The sequence below is a fragment of the Mustela nigripes genome, chromosome 4, assembly GCF_022355385.1.
Source record: "Mustela nigripes isolate SB6536 chromosome 4, MUSNIG.SB6536, whole genome shotgun sequence".
NCBI lineage: Eukaryota > Metazoa > Chordata > Mammalia > Carnivora > Mustelidae > Mustela > Mustela nigripes.
In genome coordinates, this window is record NC_081560.1 from 18,996,608 (window position 1) to 19,016,201 (window position 19,594).

The 19,594-nt window shown below is 40.8% G+C and overlaps 1 protein-coding gene across 3 annotated transcripts in view; it reads right to left on the bottom strand.

The window, feature by feature from the left end:
- The window catches only part of EXOC4 (exocyst complex component 4), a 731,315-nt gene that overhangs the window by 516,838 nt on the left and 194,883 nt on the right, over positions 1–19,594 (bottom strand). Inside the window, exons 8-10 of one of the 3 annotated variants that reach the window (XM_059396388.1) lie at positions 11,268–11,413; positions 6,873–6,961; positions 383–757 (exon numbers count right to left, since the gene is read on the bottom strand). In XM_059396388.1, coding sequence (XP_059252371.1) covers positions 750–757; positions 6,873–6,961; positions 11,268–11,413 — 243 coding nt within the window. In that variant the 3' untranslated portion in view covers positions 383–749. Of the gene's footprint in view, positions 1–382; positions 758–934; positions 2,564–6,872; positions 6,962–11,267; positions 11,414–19,594 lie in introns of those variants that run through there. The other 2 variants (XM_059396387.1, XM_059396386.1) reach the window with 2 other exon arrangements.

Below are 19,594 nucleotides of genomic sequence, written 5' to 3' on the forward strand. Positions count from 1 at the left end.
TCAGATAAGCATCTCTAACTATTAATATTCCTGAAAGGACTCATGCTTCATTCTGAAAACATAAAACTATCTTACGAATTGTGTCTTATTGGGACAATGATCAAGTTGTTCTTCGGTGTTCTCATTTAGTCTAAAACTTAGTTTCCCCACTATACACCATGAATGTTTTTGGTCTTCTCTGTTCTCTAAAATAGCTCAAGTCAAAATTAGCTGCATCATATAAATTACTAAATTTGGCAAAAATATAATTTCTTACAATCTTAACGAAAATCTAAGAAAATGAGCAAAGCTGTTATTTTACATTAATTAAAAAGTTAATGAGCCAAATGATTAAAAATATGAGAGAAGCTAACTTTTAAATTTTCCTGAAACAAGTTAGAAATTTGTCATTTTTTCACATTTTTTATTTAAAAAAAAAAACTTTTAACTCCAGTACTATTTAAAGAGAAATTCCTATGTATCACTTTAATCTCAAATACATATCTCATTTAACAGTATTCACTCTTTTCCCACATCTGCATGGGTGAATGAGTACATAGAACAAAGGATTCTTAAAAATAAGCTTATAGGTCACCAACTAGTTCTGCACGATGACCAAAGATCATTTCTCAAGAGTGAGGGTCAAAGGCTTTACTAAGGCTTCGTGACAGCTGTTTTGCACTCTCAGGACCCACTGTCCATCCCATGACCTCCAGGCTCCTCCACACGGCTCGGATACCAATGGCTCGTCCAACAGGAATTTGTATGAACTAGAATTCTTCAAAAAACAAACCCAAGTCATAAATTAAACCCAGAAACAGAGAACATTTTTAAATAAAATGAATATCTACATTGCAACGATTATGGCAAAGAGGTGATAGAGTCAGAAACAATCTCAGCATAAAAATACTTTTATTTCCTAAATGATTTTAAATAATGCATTAGTCTATTCATGACCTGAGGAAAACATATTTATTACTTACTACTTCTTGGGAACATATAAAGAAATTAGCATTTATAAAAATTCTATTACAGTTTCATTATAAGACAAATCTTACATAGGAGGAAGTTAAGATCAGTCTTTTTAAAAAGCAAGAACATAAATATATAAAAGGAAGGGGAATCAATTTTTATTATGTTAGAACCTAAAACAGAGAGATAACTATGAAAGATTAAGGTTATCTTGAAATAATTATATGCAATTTTAAGAAGAAAAAATGTATTTTTTCATGTCCCCCGCATATTGCTACACAGTTATTAACAAAGTCATTACGCAAAATTTAAGACTACAAAGAATTTTCTAATCGTATTTCAAGATATAAAGCTTTACAAGTGCTTCTTATGTTTAAGGCTGTGGAACAAATGTGCGGGATGAGTATAAAATTGCTGTACCTCACTTCAGCCAAAATGTCCCTGAAAATGTGTGCATAAATGGAATCTTGCTTTAAATGCTCCATTATAGAAAAGCTTGCTATTTGAGAGACTTCTATTATAAATCCTTTTGTAAAAAAGGATAATCAGCTCATGGCTAATGTATTTCAAATATCTCCCTACCTTAAGGTGAGGTACCTCTAAACAGATTAATTACATATGATATCCTTAGGTATTCACAACCCCAGTCACCAACAACCCATTAGAGAGAAAACTCAGAAAATTCAGGTCAGTCAGTATAAGAGCCCAGTTTTCCCTGATGCCAGTGCTTCCATATTTACCATGTAAAGCAAATCCTCTTAGAGAAGTCAATTCTCAAGTGGTTGGAGCTTTACAGAATATTTTAATGTCAGGGCTACAGAAATGCCACTCATTAGACTAATGGGAATAAAAATAGCACTCTAAAGGTAATATTATTGAGTACAAACACAAGTACTAAGTAGCCCCAAGACAGAAAAGAAACTGTAAGCAAAACATTTCTACTTGGATCATTGACAATTACTGTGCTCTATTCACTCATTCGTGAGTTTTATTATCTTAAAAATGAATGAAGGAGAAAAATCACAGGACTCCTACTCTGTTCATTAAGCCTCCCACTAGGCTTTCTCATGTAAGTAGGCCTGTGCCTCCAAACAAGGGGATACTGAGGACCGAGCCCCCTCCCTCCTATACGTTTTGAGTGCTGAATTCAAGCCAAGCATTGCCCCAGGCACTGGAATGCACTAATGAGTAAGACTTCAGAGGCAAGTGCAGAAACTTACTAAGTGAGAAAGATATATAGAAATGAAGTATTATGAGGAAAATTCTTTAAAAATGTGAGAAAGAATGACAGGATGGTGTTAGGGAGTGGGCAGGATGCTAGAAGAGGTCAGGAAACAATAACCAGTTTGGGCAGGAGGCCCAATCTGGAAGTGGCCTGCACCTAGGCACTAAGCAAACCTCAATCTGGGCTGAGATATCGGGGGTTGTCTAGAGAGTGAGCACAGGTAAGGTCCCAGCACCAAACCTTGAGACACTCCAACATGTGGAGGAAAAAAGGAACATGGCTGGCCAGAAGATCAAGCGAGATGAACACAGGGAAGCAAACACTGAATCCGCCAAGATGGAGATCGCTGGTGACCTTGAGAGGAGCCAGCTCAGAGGATCAGCGAGACTAGAGGGACCAAGAAAACAGGAGATAAAGAAGTGGGTGCAGTTCTCCCAATTCCACAAGGTTGAATTTTTTAAAGCACCATTTTAATTTAAATCAATTACAGCTATTGTGTTTTTTCCAGAGTTTTAATTGCATAGTCAAATGAGAAAACCATGGCACAGTGGGACCGAGTAAACTAAGAGCTTATTTTGGTCATTAGTAGCAGTATTTTGAGGTCTTTTTTTAAAATATGCCCATGAGAGGGGCGCCTGGGTGGCTCAGTGGGTTAAAGCCTCTGTCTTCGGCTCAGGTCATGATCTCAGGGTCCTGCGATCGAGCCCCTCATCGGCCTCTCTGCTCAGTGGCGAGTCTGCTACCCCCCGCCGCCACCTACTTATGATCTCTGTCTGTCAAATAACTAAATAAAGTCTTAAAAAAAAAAAAAAGAAAAAAGAAGTAAATCTTCCAACTCAAGAATTTAAAAAAAAGAAAAAAAATGCTCATGAGATAGCCTTCATCAGTTACCTTATTCCCCCAAAGAAACCCGCGTTAAATCTGAGAAGCCATATTCAAGCTAAATGTTCTTTAAAACTACTATCTTTCCTGTAGCATGTTCATTTAATGTTCATTAAAACTACTATCTTTCTAACCTGACTGCCTAAGCCGCACAATGAAGCAGTGGAGAGGCTCAAAGCAACAGGACCTCTCTGATTAACGGAGACACACAAGTTCGATTTCCACCTGTGCTGCTGCACACTTTGAAAGAGCATCCCCACCTCCTCGGCCAAACTGCCAACAGCACACCGGCTAATGGACCATCTGCACCTGAACGGAGCCAACTGAGATGGGTTGATGACACCAAAGAAATCTCATTTCTACGTTCTTTGCTCCCCTTGTGTGTTGTTGAGTAACATTTTTAATTGTGCGATGAACTGAAAATGTTGGGAGAGACTTAACTTCTATAAAACGGGACCTCTCTAATGTGACTTTGATGGTCTTTCTGGTGAATTTTCTTTGCCACAGAAGGAAAAGTTGACCCTTGAACCAAACTACTGGGAAGCGAAGGTTGCAGCTCTGTGGCGGGCAGAGGAGAGACAAAGTCTTCTGCCAGCCCCTTCTGCCAGTCCAGTGGACTGAACTATTTTCGATTATACCTTTTCAAAGATAAACTGAAATGCTGATCTCACAATGGTCCATGGACAAGTCAGATGAATAGAGTAACTGAGAAAGGCTGGCTGGTTTTTTAATGGAAAATAGGTGTGATTTTCCCCTTTTCCTGCTGAACTGTTAAAAGCATTCATCAGAGACACTTCTGCTCCTCAATGAAATACCATCAAACTTTTACAGAAACTCGTCAGCGGAGTTCTTCTCTCAGCATGCATGTGATCTGTCCGCTTAGCTAAAATTATGTTTTAATGATTATTATGAACATGAGATGTTTGCTGACTACTTTCTTCCTTGTAACCCGAGATAAATCCTCCTATTTTGCTGAACACTGGTTAAGTGAAATATACCATCACATATAGTTCCACATTTCAATTAACTTTCTGAAAAATGAGAACGTTCCCAGTTACAAAGAGTCCTCAATTAACCTAAACTTTCTCCATAATGAAGTTGGATTTGGACATGTCTCTCCATTATACACAGCAGTGCTGTCCTAGGCCAGACAGCTCAGGGGCAACATTCCTACTTAATGAAGCTACGTAGAGAACTACTGCAGAGAACAAAAACAGATCTACACACAACCTCTCCTTCTCCCTAACTTAAAAACTAACCGAACCTCTGAAGCCAATACTGCCTCTCAGTGGCCGCCTCTCCCTTCAGGGCCCTTCCTATCTCTCCATGTTGAGCTCTCTATCCCACGTTTGATGTCAACCGCCCTCATTGGTTCTGTCGCTGAGTCAGTCACTATTTACCGAATATTTACTACACCAGGCCCTACTCTAAGGATAGAAAATAAAATGGTCTATCTCTCCTGAGCTTAGAGTTTCATGGTACACTCAAACAAGTGAGCACTGATCATGGGGTGCGGGACAGTCATCAGACTAAGTGACAACTGAATTTAAGTTGGAAAGTGGAGTAGATTTAGCTAAAGAGACAAAGAGAAGGACGACAAAAACTGAAGTGACCGAATGAGCGAGAACAAGGGGGCTGGGGGAGGAGGAAGACCTAACACTCCCTATTCGGTCAGCACTTTTCTAAACACTGCTCATCACCTACCTCAACGAAGCTTTCACAACAACCTCGTGAGGTGGGTACTGTTATTTCCGTCTCCATGTACAGGTAAGGAAACAGAGGCAAAGAGGGTACAAAACTAGGAAATGGGGAGCTAGAGTATAAGGGTTGGCCATCTGGGCCCTGAACCCTCTCGTCACGGCTTTGCTCCAGGGTCTCTCCAGAGACTGTGGACCACCAGGGCCACTGGCAGAAAAGCCATTCTGCATGGCTGGGAGCGCAGAGAAGAGAAGACAGATAATCAGTCATCTGTCTTGGTGGACTAATTATGCTAGAGTCTGAATGAATGATAGGTTGCTCTGTTGTTCCGTTAACTATGTGGTCTACCTTTTCATCTCTACACGTCAAACAAAAGGCTTCCTTGTGGCGGGGGTGTTGTAGGAAGGGAGGCGGTGCTTGTGTCAGGGCAAGGGGTATGCAGGAAGCCTCGGCACTTTCTCCACTCAACTTTGCTGTGAGCCTAAAACTGCTCTAAAGCATTAAGCGTACAGATGAGTAGAAAGTGGAATGATCTAGAAGAAAAAAGAAAGGCTTGCTTTGTCCCCATTAAAGAAACTGCTCGTACTACAAACCAAGTGGAGAAAAACTGCGGAGGTAAATTTAAAGTTTCGTGATGTCGACTCAACAATTACAGTAAGGCTACTGCGTAGGAAGGATCGCTCTAGTCCTGAATGAGCAGCTGCAGCCCGAGTGGCAGTTTGGGTACGATCAGCCCTACAGGAACGTGGGGTGAGTCACCACAATTTGTTCCAAGCTTCTCAGTCCACCCCACACTGCCACCAGGCAGCTGCTTGCTAGAGCCTGGGTCACCTTCCACCTTCGCTCCTCGACTTGCTCCAATCCTAACTACCCCCTGCACCCATGTACCTCATGCTTCCAACAATGTAGAGCAACACTACTACTAAATAAAATGTTGGCAGGCTACTTTCCTTTTCCTTATATCCTCAAACATATTTCTAGGCTTTTAATTCTGGTAACTCTACCCATGAGCTGTGGGATTATTACTGTGGTATAGGCATGAGAGAGCAGAGTAGCTATCTTTGGAAAAATTTACAGGTATTTAGATTAATAATGAAGGTGGAGATAGAAATGGCTGGGTGGTAGTCTTTAATCCAGAAAGTTCTGGCTGGATGCTGCATAATGTTCTGAAACCTGATAAATCCTGAAGACTAAATATTTCAAGTGCCTCTAAAGCATTCCCCCAAATGAAGTGTTCTCATGCATCCCTTATACAGGAAGCCCATAGTTCTAAAATAATTTAAATCATCACTCCCTTCTCTCACCCTCTCGAGCATTTTCATGTACATCATCTACTTAGCTGTTAGCCCTGACTTCCTGGCACTATTACTGATATTCTTGCCTTACTTGCATAGCTGGATCTTAAGGCTTTATCTTTTCTTCCCTTCTACTCAACCTCCATCCCCTTCGATGCCTAGAATGGCAGGCACTTAGCAGGACTACATAAATCTTTCTAAATTGATTGCATTTACCGTGATTAGCATCTTTCTTGTCACAGAAGAAAATGTTATTGGATTTTTAATTTAATCAAATTTGCTTACGATTTATTTTCTCAAGGATTTTCTTCTCCAGGTTACAACTCTTTAGGAACCACATACGGGTATCAAATATCCTGTATGTCAAAGCTAGCTTGATTACAACATCTCACTTAGAGACACCTTTCTTCCCTTTAAATAATGACGGAGGCTGCATTTACCCTTTTCCCAATCCCAGGTGCTCCTGCTACATTCTAGAAGGTATGGAAAGTACTAAGTGTACCCGTGACGGCCATAGAAGACCAGCATTCCCCCAGACTGGACTTGTGTCTGCCACGTTTTAGCACGAAGAGACTGACCTCCTATCTTAAGCTTTGAGTTCTCACTTGACTGGTAGCAGGTCTATAAAATCTGTGGCCATGGCAATGGCTTTAGCTGCCTGACAGCAGATGCTGGGAAGTAACAGAAGAAACAGTTTATCAAGTCTTTAAAACTTTGCCATCTTGAAGGAATCCTGTGAAGGCAAACCACAAATTCACATGTGCCCAACACTTCAGATCCTTCTCCAGAAACTCATTTTTCCAGAGAGGTCAATCACCTACCTTGGAGTTCTCCACTGCGACTGTAGAGCTCCCGCCTCTGCTCTCGCAAGTAGGCACTCATACTGATGGCATGGGAGGATGACTCGAACCTGGGAAGAGACGCAGGGTAAACCAACAGGCAGTGTCCAGCCACGTAGTCCAAAAGTGTTCTACTCCAGTCTGTGGGGTGCTCCCTAATGCTCCCGGCCCCAAACATTCTGGCTCTCCCATGAAAGGGCCAAAGCAGGCTGCCACAGACCTTGATTTAGGAGCAATATTCCTAGCTAACGCCCCCCTCCACAACAGCCTTTGGATCATTTGCTCCTTCTTCATTTCAGCTGATGGAACTCTCCTCTGTCACCTCCAGACCCTCTGCCAGGATCCCTACGCACATGCGGTGAGGATATCCTATGAAGTCATTCTAATGGGCTTCTCTCCAGTTCACAAGGCACCACAGAAATACTGGCTCCAGAGGGCGGACATCTTGCTTCTTGAACTCCCCTGGTCAGAGAACTAGCACAGAAGGCATGCTAGCAACGCTGCTTCGGACACCAAACGAGGAAGGCATCAATGGTCTCTCCTTAAAAGTCCTCAAAAGCAGCATAATTTCTAAACAGTTTCTGACCTGCCACCTACAACACGAAATACTCTCCAAACTCTCAGGGGACAAAGTGTGTGTTCACCCCAGGAATCACTTCAGAGGTCAGCAACATGGAGGACAGGCGCCTGATATCTTAAAGGTGAAAACAAGAACGCCAGAATTTTAAAAAAAAAAAAAGTTTTTTAAAAAGGGAAAGAAAAAAAAGTCACAGTCTTAAGTGAAACAGCAGGGAAGGGGGGAGGTGGGAACAGGTGAACTGAAGACCGTATCAACAGTGAACCTTTGACGTGTTAAGAAATTCCATTTCAGGCCTGTGATTTTTCAAAGCCAGAGCAACGGGCTGACAGGAAGAATCCTCCTGAGAAGGATTGCCACTAAGTGGTAAACAGCAACATCACGGAAGAGCAACAGGGATAATGGCATAGGTTTCTGGCAACAGAAAAGGAACGCCACCACTTCCTTAATTCTGCCTTTTTTCCCCATTCTTTGACAAGGAAGATGAATATCAGTCTGAGGGAGACCCTAGGGTTTCTTGATCCTCTCCTCTGCACCCTGCCAAGAACTGAGAGGACCCTCGCAGCCAGAAGGAAGGCAGAGTGTGCAGTCCTTCAAAAGTGCCACCTGCCAGTCAAGTGCTGGAGAGAAGTCGCTGACCTCCGGAGAGCATGCTGACAGCTATTGATCAAACATGGCAAGGGAAAAAGAAATGAACTCTTGAGCCAAGAATAGAGAGGCACACAGGCTAGAATGAGAACTTAAACACACTTAATTAACCTTGGCTAGGGGCAATTAAAGAGAGTAATAAAGTCCTTCACGGGTGTCATAAAACAGATTACAGCTCACCCAAATCTTAATCCTTTATGACCTGATGCATTTTTGCCACTCAGGAAACCCTCTGTATGTTTGCTACAACTCACAGAGTGCTAAAATTTTACAGTAAAAGAGGCCCTAGGGATGATCTGGTCTCACTTCCTTATTTTATAGCCAAAGACACAGAGATCCACCATGACAGTAGACCCACTCTGGTTTGCATGGTTCATTAATGGGAGAACCAAGACCAGAAGGAGGCAAATCTGTAAGAATGGTCTAATTCGGTATGGGTGATGAGTTTCTATTACTATGCAATAGTAGTGAATGTTTAAGAATAACTTAAGTTCATTTATTTGGTTCCGATAATTTATATGTTTTTCAGTACCACAACTTCAGGTTAGGCTAAATGTGCAAAAATGTATACAGTGGCCTGAGGTTGAATGTTAAGGGTGATGGTTGAGAGCATGAAATCTAAACACCTTACAACCTGCTTTCTGCAGTACACCGAGATTTACCACAGGAAGAAAAAGAGAGAAAGAGAGAGGTAGAGAGAGAGAGAGAGAGAAGCACACCAGAGAGCAAGCAAGCAAACAAGCCAGCGAAGCAAAAGCCCAAGGATTAGGCAGCATCTCGGGCCGTCTTCGTTAACCACGTTTTCTCTTTCAGTACCTTCCCTGTCTGCTGCCAGAGTCCCCATTCTAGCTGGGCATTCTTTGCTCCCTCTGCCAACGGCTGAATGCTGAGGAAAAGCGGTTCCTCTCCAGCCCACAACTATCACCAGAGAAGACCCCTGACTATTTTAAGACAATCACTGGGATCTGCCAGGGACTGGTATAGGAATGCGTGTAAGACCCGATCCCAAGACCTGAGAGAAACTTGCAGGGGGGTCTTGACACTCGCAGAAAAGATGAATAAAGAGATAGTTATTAATTTTAAAAAAAGATCTGAAATGGTACAGCCATTTTGTAAGACAGTTTGGCAGTGTCTCGCAAAGCTAAACATAATCTTACCAAATGGTCTGGTAATCATTCTTTTAGGGAGTTCTCCACATGAACAGAAAACTTACATCTACACAAACACCTGCATGTTTATAGCAGCCTTCTTCACAATGGCCAGAAATTGGAAGCCACCAAGGTGTCTTTCAACAGAAAATGGAAAAAAACCAAGGTACATGCACACAATGGAATATTATTTAGCAATACAAAGAGATGAGCTATCAAGCCACGAAAGACCTTAAATCCATATTGCTAAGTGAAAGAAGCTCGTCTGAAAAGTCCACACACTCTATGATCCCAACTATAACACGTTCTGGAAAAGATAAACCACAGAGATAGGGGCTCTGGGGGTGGGGAAAAGAGGGAAAAATGAGTGGAAAACAGGATGTTGAGGGCAGCAAAAGTATTCTGTATGATAACGTGATGGTGCATATGCGACAAGACATGTTTTTCAAGGCCCATAGAATGTACAAAACAGAGAGTGAACTAGAAGGTAAACGACACACTTTAGTTAATAATGGTCAATATCGATTCATCAGTTGTACGAAACGTACCAGAGGAACGAATGCAAGATGTTAACATAAGTAGAAATTCTGAGGAAGGGGGATGTTAAGAGAATTCTTTGTCTTGTCTACTTGATTTTTCTTTAAACTGAAAAGTGGTATTAAAAACAGTCCACTAATTTCAAAAACAAAATTTGCAGAAGAATCACACCCTCTCCTTGGCTGCACCATTATATTGGAGTGGGACCAAAGGCATGAAATGAGAGTCGGGTCCTTGAGGATGATGCACTGTCGGATTCCAGACTCCACTTCGTTCCTCCTTAGCACGTGAGGTAAGAACTTTCCAATGGGGGCCTATGTTTGTTACCTGTGGACTAAAGCATTTTAACTACTAGTGCATCTGTGCTCTGAACAAAACGGTAAAACATAAAAAAAGAATGCACTCGATACACAGAATGCATTTTATTCCAGTGTAGGCACACTCAATCTCCTTTCCTCCAGATCCCAAGATGAACGCCCTGCTGGAACTTCCAGTAATGATTAAGAACTCTATGAATCTATGATATAAACAAATCTCAAAAGTGAATCAATAAAAGATACTCTAGCTTCAACTGTTCCAAAATAATGAATTCCAAACACAGAGATAATACTTCTGTAGTCACTTCATATGCTAAGATTTACAGGCACAACTGCTTAACCTGTTATCTCCTGACTCCTCAGAAGAACACAGAGACCGACTAAGACTTAAACCCTGCTTCTACCAATTGCTAGCTATGTGAATTTACGTAAGTTACTTAACCTCGCTAGGGTCTCAAGTTTTTGTGTGCAAAAAAAGGATTAAAAATAAGACCCCGAGAGGTGCCTGGGTGGCTCAGTGGGTTAAAGCCTCTGCCTTCAGCTCAGGTCATGATCCCAGGGTCCTGGGATCAAGCCCCACGTCAGACTCTCTGCTCAGTGGGAAGCCTGCTTCCTCCTCCTCTCTCTCTCTCTCTCTCTCTGCCTGCCTCTCTGCCTACTTGTAATCTCTGTCTATAAAATAAATACATTAAAAAAAAATAAGACTCCGACCCATAAGGTTGTAATGAGTAGATGAGACAATCCATGAAAAAGGCTTCATGCTTTCGCTAGGACTTAGGATTCAGCGTTAGCCACTACTCCTGCTGCCGAAATCTGACATAATCTGAAAGCTGATGTATTTCATTTCATATAAAAGTCCCCAGAAACAACTGGCACGTTTCATTTCCCTTCATTTTACATAAAACACCACAGAAGTAAATTCCAAAATCTTTACTAAAAGTCCTAGACAGTCCACTCACCATATTTCAAAACAGCCATTTCCCCTTACAGAAAACAAAGGTATACAAAATAAAAAATATTTTCACTTTCTATAAGTTGCTTCAAATCAGCTTCCACTGGGTGAGGCACCAGCTGCCGAAACAGTAGAGAATATCCCACTCGGATCAAACACTCCTGATGCCTGCTATCTGACCATCAGGGAAATACTTACTTAAAAAGAGAATTTTTTGGCCTTTGAGGTTTCTTCTTGGCAAAAAAGGCTGCAAAATCGCGTCCAGTGCTGGCATAACTTAGTTGAGCTGATGGTTCAGAGGCCGTACGAGTATTTTTCATATCCAAGTACTCAGTCAACAGCATCTGTGCAATCAGATAAACAGTTTAATGCACACATTTATGATGGGCAACTAAGAAAAGCAATTTAAAATGATGAAAGCCTCATCCTTGACATTCGGAAGTATATTAACCTAGCTATTCATACTTCTAGTTGGAGATCTAAGGAATGATTCAGTATAAACAGAAAGTCATCTATTTGCCATCTACACTTAAAACTGAGAATAGGATGTTAGACATTTGAAGGTGGGGGTAACGGGGAACATTTTTCTTGAGGTTCCGCTATGCGCCAGGTACTGTGCCAAGAGAGTTAACCAACATTTATAACCCTCATAACTGGGGCACCCGGGTGGCTCAGTCATTAAGCGTCTGCCTTTGGCTCAGGTCATGGTCTCAGGGTCCTGGGATCGAGCCCTCCCTGCTTCTTCCTCTCCCACTCCCCCTGCTTGTGTTCCCTCTTTTGCCATGTCTCTCTCTGCCAAATAAATAAATAAAATCTTAAAAAAAAAACAAACCCTCATAACTCCCAATTGCAGCAATGTCAGCAGCAAGGGCGCAGTACTTACTGAGGGCTTACTATGTTGTAGGCAAGGGGCTAATTTGTACTTAAAGTACAACATTTGATTAAAGGAATTCTCAGGTTACAGATAAGGAAGTGGTTTAGGGATTGCAGCATGAACCCTGGGATCCTCACTCAGGAGACTACGTCACACTCCTCGCTCTATAGTGAAGGGGAATAAGTGACTCTGGTGACTCCAACAAACTCGCTAAGAGGCACCATGAGCCACTGCAGGCTAAAAGGCGCTAACCTACAAATGATTTCTAGGGCCACTGCTCATCTTGACAGCTTCAAAGCAAGAAAACCAACAGCTTTTTAAATCATAAGTGCCAATGGGTAATACTTATAAAACTGATCCCTTTTACAGCCTCAAGGAGGGGAAGGCTTGGGCTCAAATCAGCTGCTCTATTTCTTTTTTTTTTTTATTTTATTTATTTACTTATTTTAGAAAGAGAGTGTGTGCACATATGTGCGCAAGAGGGGGTGGGAGGGGGAGAGGGAGAGAATCTCAAGCAGGCTGAGCTTGGAGCCGGACAAAGGGCTTGATCTCATGACCCTGCAATCATGACCTAAGCCAGAATCAAAAGCCGAATGCTTAACTGACTGCGCCATCCAGGCGCCCCAGCTGTTGTATTTCTAAGACGAGTGTTCTAAAAAGTTCCCACTGTTGTGAAAGAAAGTAGCAGATCTGGAAGAGAGATCACCATGGTTCCTAAGACTATCTAATGTGGAATTAAGTATGTCAACTCATTTCTGTAATCACTTGCCTCATTTAAAATTTCAGGATAATCAAGTGTTACCGAAGACGTAAGTGGGCGCCTGGGTGGCTCAGTGGTTAAGCCTCTGCCTTTGGCTCAGGTCATGATCTCAAAGTCCTGCATCGGGCTCTCTGCTTGGCAGGGAGCCTGCTTCCTCCTCTTTCTCTCTGCCTGCTTCTCTGCCTACTTGTGATTTCTCTCTGTCAAATAAATAAATAAAATCTTAAAAAAAAAAAAAATGTAAGCAAGCAATTCTACCCATGACTGAAATAAAAGCTTTGCAGACTCAAGTTCCAGTAAGTGTTCCTTCCATCTGCAGGTGTATATTCATTCATTTGCATATTCATTCAATAAAGCTTTGAAGACCATATTAAATGTTATCAGCAAAAGCATTTATGAACCACTCTGTGAGCATGATGCTGTCCCAAGTTTTAAAGCCAATTATGTCTGTTATGAGCATATATGTGTTACTAAATATTTATTAAGTATCAGAAATGTTCAGAAAATGACCCTAATTTGATCTTCCAATCTAGCAAGCCAAAGCTACTATCTATATTTTGGAGATGAAGAAACAGATTTAAAGGTTGGAGAGACTAGCCTATATCCGTGTGTGGGTGCAGGAATTAATGGGAAATCTCTGTACCTTCCCCTCAATTTTGCTGTGAACCTATGTATGTGGTCTTTGGGGAAAAAATAAATAAAACTAGCCTAAGGTCTTATAATTAAGGAACAACAGACCAGGATTTCAACCCTGGTGCAGTTGACTCTGTAGCCTGGTTCATCCCCACGACACTCTACTCTTACTGAAAGCATAAACTCTCCCAATGAGAATGGCTATGGGTGGCAGCAAACAGACTTAGTCACGTTTCTATACAAAGGAGATTTCACTGGGAAACTATAAAACATATTAACAGATTGGTCAGTGTTTTTCTTAATATGTTTACGAGGCTACCAGAATATTATTCAGCACAGTGATATAGTAATATACTGACAAATACCATCTCTGCTAATACGTCATCCAAACTGCCCAAGAGGCAAGGAGAATATTAAATTGGGTCTTGACTTCAGTAACGACTCAACTAAGGAACTTGATGACTTTGTAGATCTGGCACTCAATTACTGGGTAGATCCAGAGTTGATGCTAATAGTTTGTGGGAATTTGTGATCAAAAGGCTAGTAAACCAGAACAGAATTTCAAATTGATAGGATCACAGAACGATGTCTATAAAGGCACTTGTTTTCATTCAAGTGTTGGTTTTAATACCAATCAGTGTGACAGAAATAGGTTTCTACCAAAGCATGAAGATACATTAAACCAGGAATTCTTTTGAGGTACTGCTTGTCCTAGAATTCAACGGTTGGCCTTGTACAGTAAAATATTGACTGATCAGGGCCTACCTGAGGAGCATCCTTAAAACTCAGGTAATTCAACATCGCTGTTCTTTTTCTCCAAGTCAGTAAAGTCCTCCTAAATATCACCTCTTACTTTATTATCTAGTCTTCTACACTGGCTTCTCCCCTTCTTTCGACAAACACATACTATTTCTACCTTCTTAACCAAAAATCTTACTTTGGTCCTCATTCTCTATGATCTTCTTTCCCTTCTGTCCTTAGGTTCCAGACGTACAAAGCAGCCTTCACATGTATTTCTGTTACCATGATACACTTTAGCCCTGACTTCCCTCCCACGCTCCAGTCCCACCTCTGTGACAGCACACTTGATCTTCTCTCACATTGCTCGGATAAAGTCAAGCCTAAATTCTGAGACCTAAATGCTTTTCCCATAAAATGGGCAATTCCTTCTGTCTTCTTTCTGTGAGGGATTTCTTGTTCTTACCAGCCTCTGGGTTTAAAACTTCAGAACGGTCCTTGGTCACTTTCCCTCACCTTTGTACCCATGCAGGAGTTAGTACCCCAGGGCATCAATCTTTCCCGACTCTCTATTATTTGTCCCCACTCATCATTTGACAGCCATCAACTTCAACTCACATTGTTTCTCTGTCTGCCCCTGGTCTCTTCTTCCTCCAGTCCCTCCCATACACCACAAACAGAGTAGTTTTCCTAAAACCCTGTTGCCAATGCTGTCTTAAGGCTATTTTGTCCTCTGCGCCAATCTGACCTTAGTATCTACTCCTGATCATATCTTAGTGTCCACGACATGAACCCAGCACTCAATCAGAATCAACTACTTACCTCTTCCCTGAACATTCATGCCAGGGCCCTCTCATTTTTAGAACGCCTGACCTAGGTTACGCTCTTTCCTCGATACCCTAACAAACCCATCCCCAAAACAATTCCAATGTTTTCTCTCCAATGACTCCTTCTCAAGCCACTTTAGGCAGCTGTCCCCTTTTCTGAGCTCCTACAGTACCCATCTGATACACTGTTAAAGAAGTGTTCATCAAAAACTATCTGATATAATGACCTAACATTTAAGGAAAAGACACCCAACCACCCCAATTTTTACAGTTCTTTACTTTCATCATAGAGCCATGAAACACACCAGAAAATGAAATATATATACTGTGAATCAGTCAATTTTACAAAATGTGGTAAGAAGCCTTGATGTATATGTTTTCAATACACACGTTAGAAATATTCTCAAAAACAGAATGAGCCCTGTACATAACCCTTCAGTATAAAAATCTATAATACAAGTGAAATTAAAAAGGGATAGCTATGGGGCACCTGGGTGGCTCAGTGGGTTAAAGCCTCTGCCTTCAGCTCAGGTCATGATCTCAGGGTCCTGGGATCGAGCCCCACATCTGGCTCTCTGCTCAGCGGGGAGCCTGCTTCCTTCTCTCTCTCTGCCTGCCTCTCTGCCTAGTTGTGATCTCTGTCTGTCAAATAAATAAATAAAATCTTTTTTAAAAAGGGGGGGAAGAGCTATGATTTTAATCAAAAGCTTTGCCATATTTGGTTCCTTCACTGTATTTGGTTCTTTTTCTAATATCATTTACCACCAGTTAGAAAATACTGCATTAAAACAGGTAAAGTCTTATTTTGATACCAAATTGTAAAAAGTGTTTTTTTTTAAATACCTCAAAGAACAAAAAAGCTCCTTTTTCTAAGCTTGGAATTTGCCTGAATTAGGCAAAATCATCTACTACCAAGTCTTGACACAAACGTCAGACACCTGGTATTAAAATACAACCGTGTAATTTCTTGGTGATTCCACATCGTTATGAATAATGTACTCCATCTTCTAAATTGTACATAAACATTCTAAACCATTACCTAGGGGTTCAAATCTCCATTTTTATGAGCAGAAATAAGCCACACGCATTGTCTTTTGCCTGGCGAAAATCACCCAAGACTGGAATTCTGAGACATTATATGAGCTAGCAATCATATCTTATCCATAGAAAACCTAAAGAAGATTATCCCATGTTCTTGTTAACTCTAAATTCCTTCATATCTTTTCTCTTTTTAAGCACAGGTAATTGCTATAAAGAGAGTCAAAGTTTATGGGGTCTTTTAACTTCAAAGGTATTAATTTGTAGTACCAAAGACAAGAATTATGAAAACATGGCTGGAAAGCACCAGAATATCCACAGATCCCAGGGATATTACGATTCACTTTTTCTTTTGAATACCTGCTATGCTGAATGGTTCTGTGATAGAAGCCAAGAAATATAATGCTTTAAAGAAAATACAAATTGGGGTGGTCTGGTATTTCTTCTGCTGTAATATTTGATTAGCAGTTGCAAAGATGCTAGTCAGAAATCTCATGATGTATCAAGCAGAGCCAAGATTTTGAAATTTAGAACTTGCTTAGCATTGGCAACATCATTCTAAATGAATCCCTCATTTACCATTCAACCTTCTTTATTTAAAATATTGCTTGTGGCTGCTTATGTCACACACCCAGAGTTTCCTAAAAATAAATATGGAATTTACCAGCTTATAGTGAACACATTTCCTGTCTTCAGCTTCTATGTTAATCTAAGTAGAAACATCCAGATCCCTCTAGGTAGTTAATATAGTAAATCCCTTTCACTAGCTTCGCAGCTTAGAAAATCCTTACCTCATCTAAAAATTGTTCCCCAACTACACAGTAGACTCTGGTTGCCATGCTTGTAACCATGGGAATGTCACCCTCTCAGCCAGAGCCTACTCTACTGGGGAGAAAGTCAACCCCCAGTTAGGCCCTCAGGTTCTCTTTCCTAGTAATGGATTAGTGGGATACAGTCTCTGTTGGTCAACGGAGATGAAAAGATGTAAATTCTTAGGGCAACCTTCTCATACTATGTGAATGAAAAACCAAAGAAAGCCAATCTGCAGAGAGGATAAAAGAATGAACTAGATGATGAGATAGAAACAGGAGATAGGTCTTTTATCCATTTTGAGTTTATCTTTGTGTACGGTGTAAGAGAATGGTCGAGTTTCATTCTTCTACATATAGCTGCCCAGTTTTCCCAGCACCATTTATTGAAGAGACTATCTTTTTTCCACTGTATATTTTCTCCTGTTTTGTCAAAGATTATTTGACCATAGAGTTGAGGGTCCATATCTGGGCTCTCTACTCTGTTCCACTGGTCTATGTGTCTGTTTTTATGCCAGTACCATGCTGTCTTGGTGATCACAGCTTTGTAGTAAAGCTTGAAATCAGGTAACGTGATGCCCCCAGTTTTATTTTTGTTTTTCAACATTTCCTTAGCGATTCACGGTCTCTTCTGATTCCATACAAATTTTAGGATTATTTGCTCCAGCTCTTTGAAGAATACCAGTGGAATTTTGATCGGAATAGCATTAAAAGTATAGATTGCTCTAGGCAGTATAGACATTTTAACAATGTTTATTCTTCCGATCCAAGAGCATGGAATGGTCTTCCCTCTTTTTGTGTCTTCTTCAATTTCTTTCATGAGTGTTCTGTAGTTCCTCGAGTACAGATCCTTTACCTCTTTGGTTAGGTTTATTCCTAGGTATCTTACGGTTCTTGGTGCTATAGTAAATGGAATCGATTCTCTAATTTCTCTTTCTGTATTTTCATTACTAGTGTATAAGAAAGCCACTGATTTCTGTACATTGACTTTGTATCCTGCCACGTTGCTGAATTGCTGTGTGAGTTCTAGTAGTTTGGGGGTGGAGTCTTTTGGGTTTTCCATATAAAGAATCATGTCATCTGCAAAGACAGAGAGTTTGACTTCTTCATTACCAATTTGGCTACCTTTATTTCCCTTTGTTGTCTGATTGCTGTTGCTAGGACTTCTAATACTATGTTGAACAAGAGTGGTGAGAGTGGGCATCCTTGTCCTGTTCCTGATTTCAATGGGAAGGACGCAAGCTTTTTCCCATTGAGGATGATATTTGCTGTGGGTCTTTCATAGATAGATTTGATGAAGTTCAGGAATATTCCCTCTATCCCTATACTTTGAAGCGTTTAATCAGGAACGGATGCTGGATTTTGTCAAATGCTTTTTCTGCATCGATTGAGAGGACCATGTGGTTCTTCTCTCTTCTTTTATTAATTTGTTCTATCACACTAATTGATTCGCGAATGTTGAACCATCCTTGTAGCCCAGGGATGAATCTCACCTGGTCATGGTGGATAATCTTTTTAATGTGCTGCTGTTGGATCCTGTTTGCTAGGATCTTGTTGAGAATCTTAGCATACATATTCATCAGTAATATTGGTCTGAAATTCTCCTTTTTGGTAGGGTCTTTGCCTGGTTTGGGGACCAGGGTAATGCTGGCTTCATAGAAAGAGTCTGGAAGTTTTCCTTCTGCTTCAATTTTCTGAAACAGCTTCAGGAGAATAGGTGTTATTTCTTCTTTGAAAGTTTGGTAGAATTCCCCAGGGAATCCATCAGGTCCTGGGCTCTTGTTTTTTGGGAGGTTTTTGATCACCACTTCAATCTCGTTACTAGATATTGGTCTATTCAGGTTGTCAATTTCTTCCTGATTCAATTTTGGGAGTTTATAGTTTTCCAGTAATGCATCCATTTCATCTAGGTTGCTTAGCTTATTGGCATATAACTGTTGATAATAACTTTTGATGATTGTTTCTACTTCCTTGGTGTTCATTGTGATCTCTCCCTTTTCATTCATAATTTTATGTATTTGAGCTTTCTCTCTTTTCTTTTGGATTAGTGTCGCCAATGGTTTATCAATATTGATTCTTTCAAAAAACCAGCTTCTAGTTTCAAAGTGAGACAGGAATCCATCAGAATCCTAGAGGAGAACACAGGCAGTAATCTCTTCGCTATCAGCCACAGCAACTTCTTTCAAGATATGTCTCCAAAGGCAAAGGAAACAAAAGCGAAGATGAACTTTTGGGACTTCATCAAAATCAAAAGCTTCTGCACAGCCAAGGAAACAGTCAAGAAAACAAAGAGGCAACCCACGGAATGGGAGAAGATATTTGCAAATGACAGTACAGACAAAAGGTTGATATCCAGGATCTATACAGACAATCATATCAAAAAATGGGCAGAAGATATGGACAGACACTTTTCCAATAGACATAGAAATGGCTATCAGACACATGAAAAAATGTTCATCATCACTAGCCGTCAGGGAGATTCAAATTAAAACTACATTGAGATATCACCTTACACCGGTTAGAATGGCCAAAATTAGCATGACAGGAAACAACATGTGTTGGAGAGGATGTGGAGAGAGGGGAACCCTCTTACACTGGGTTGGAATACACTGGTGGGAATGCAAGTTGGTGCAGCCTCTTTGGAGAACAGTGTGGAGATTCCTCAAGAAATTAAAAATAGAACTTCCTTATGACCCTGCCATTGCATTCCTGGGTATTTACCCCAAAGATACAGATGGAGTGAAAAGAAGGGCCATCTGTACCCCAATGTTTATAGCAGCAGTGGCCACGGTCGCCAAACTATGGAAAGAACCAAAATGCCCTTCAACAGACAAATGGATAAGGAA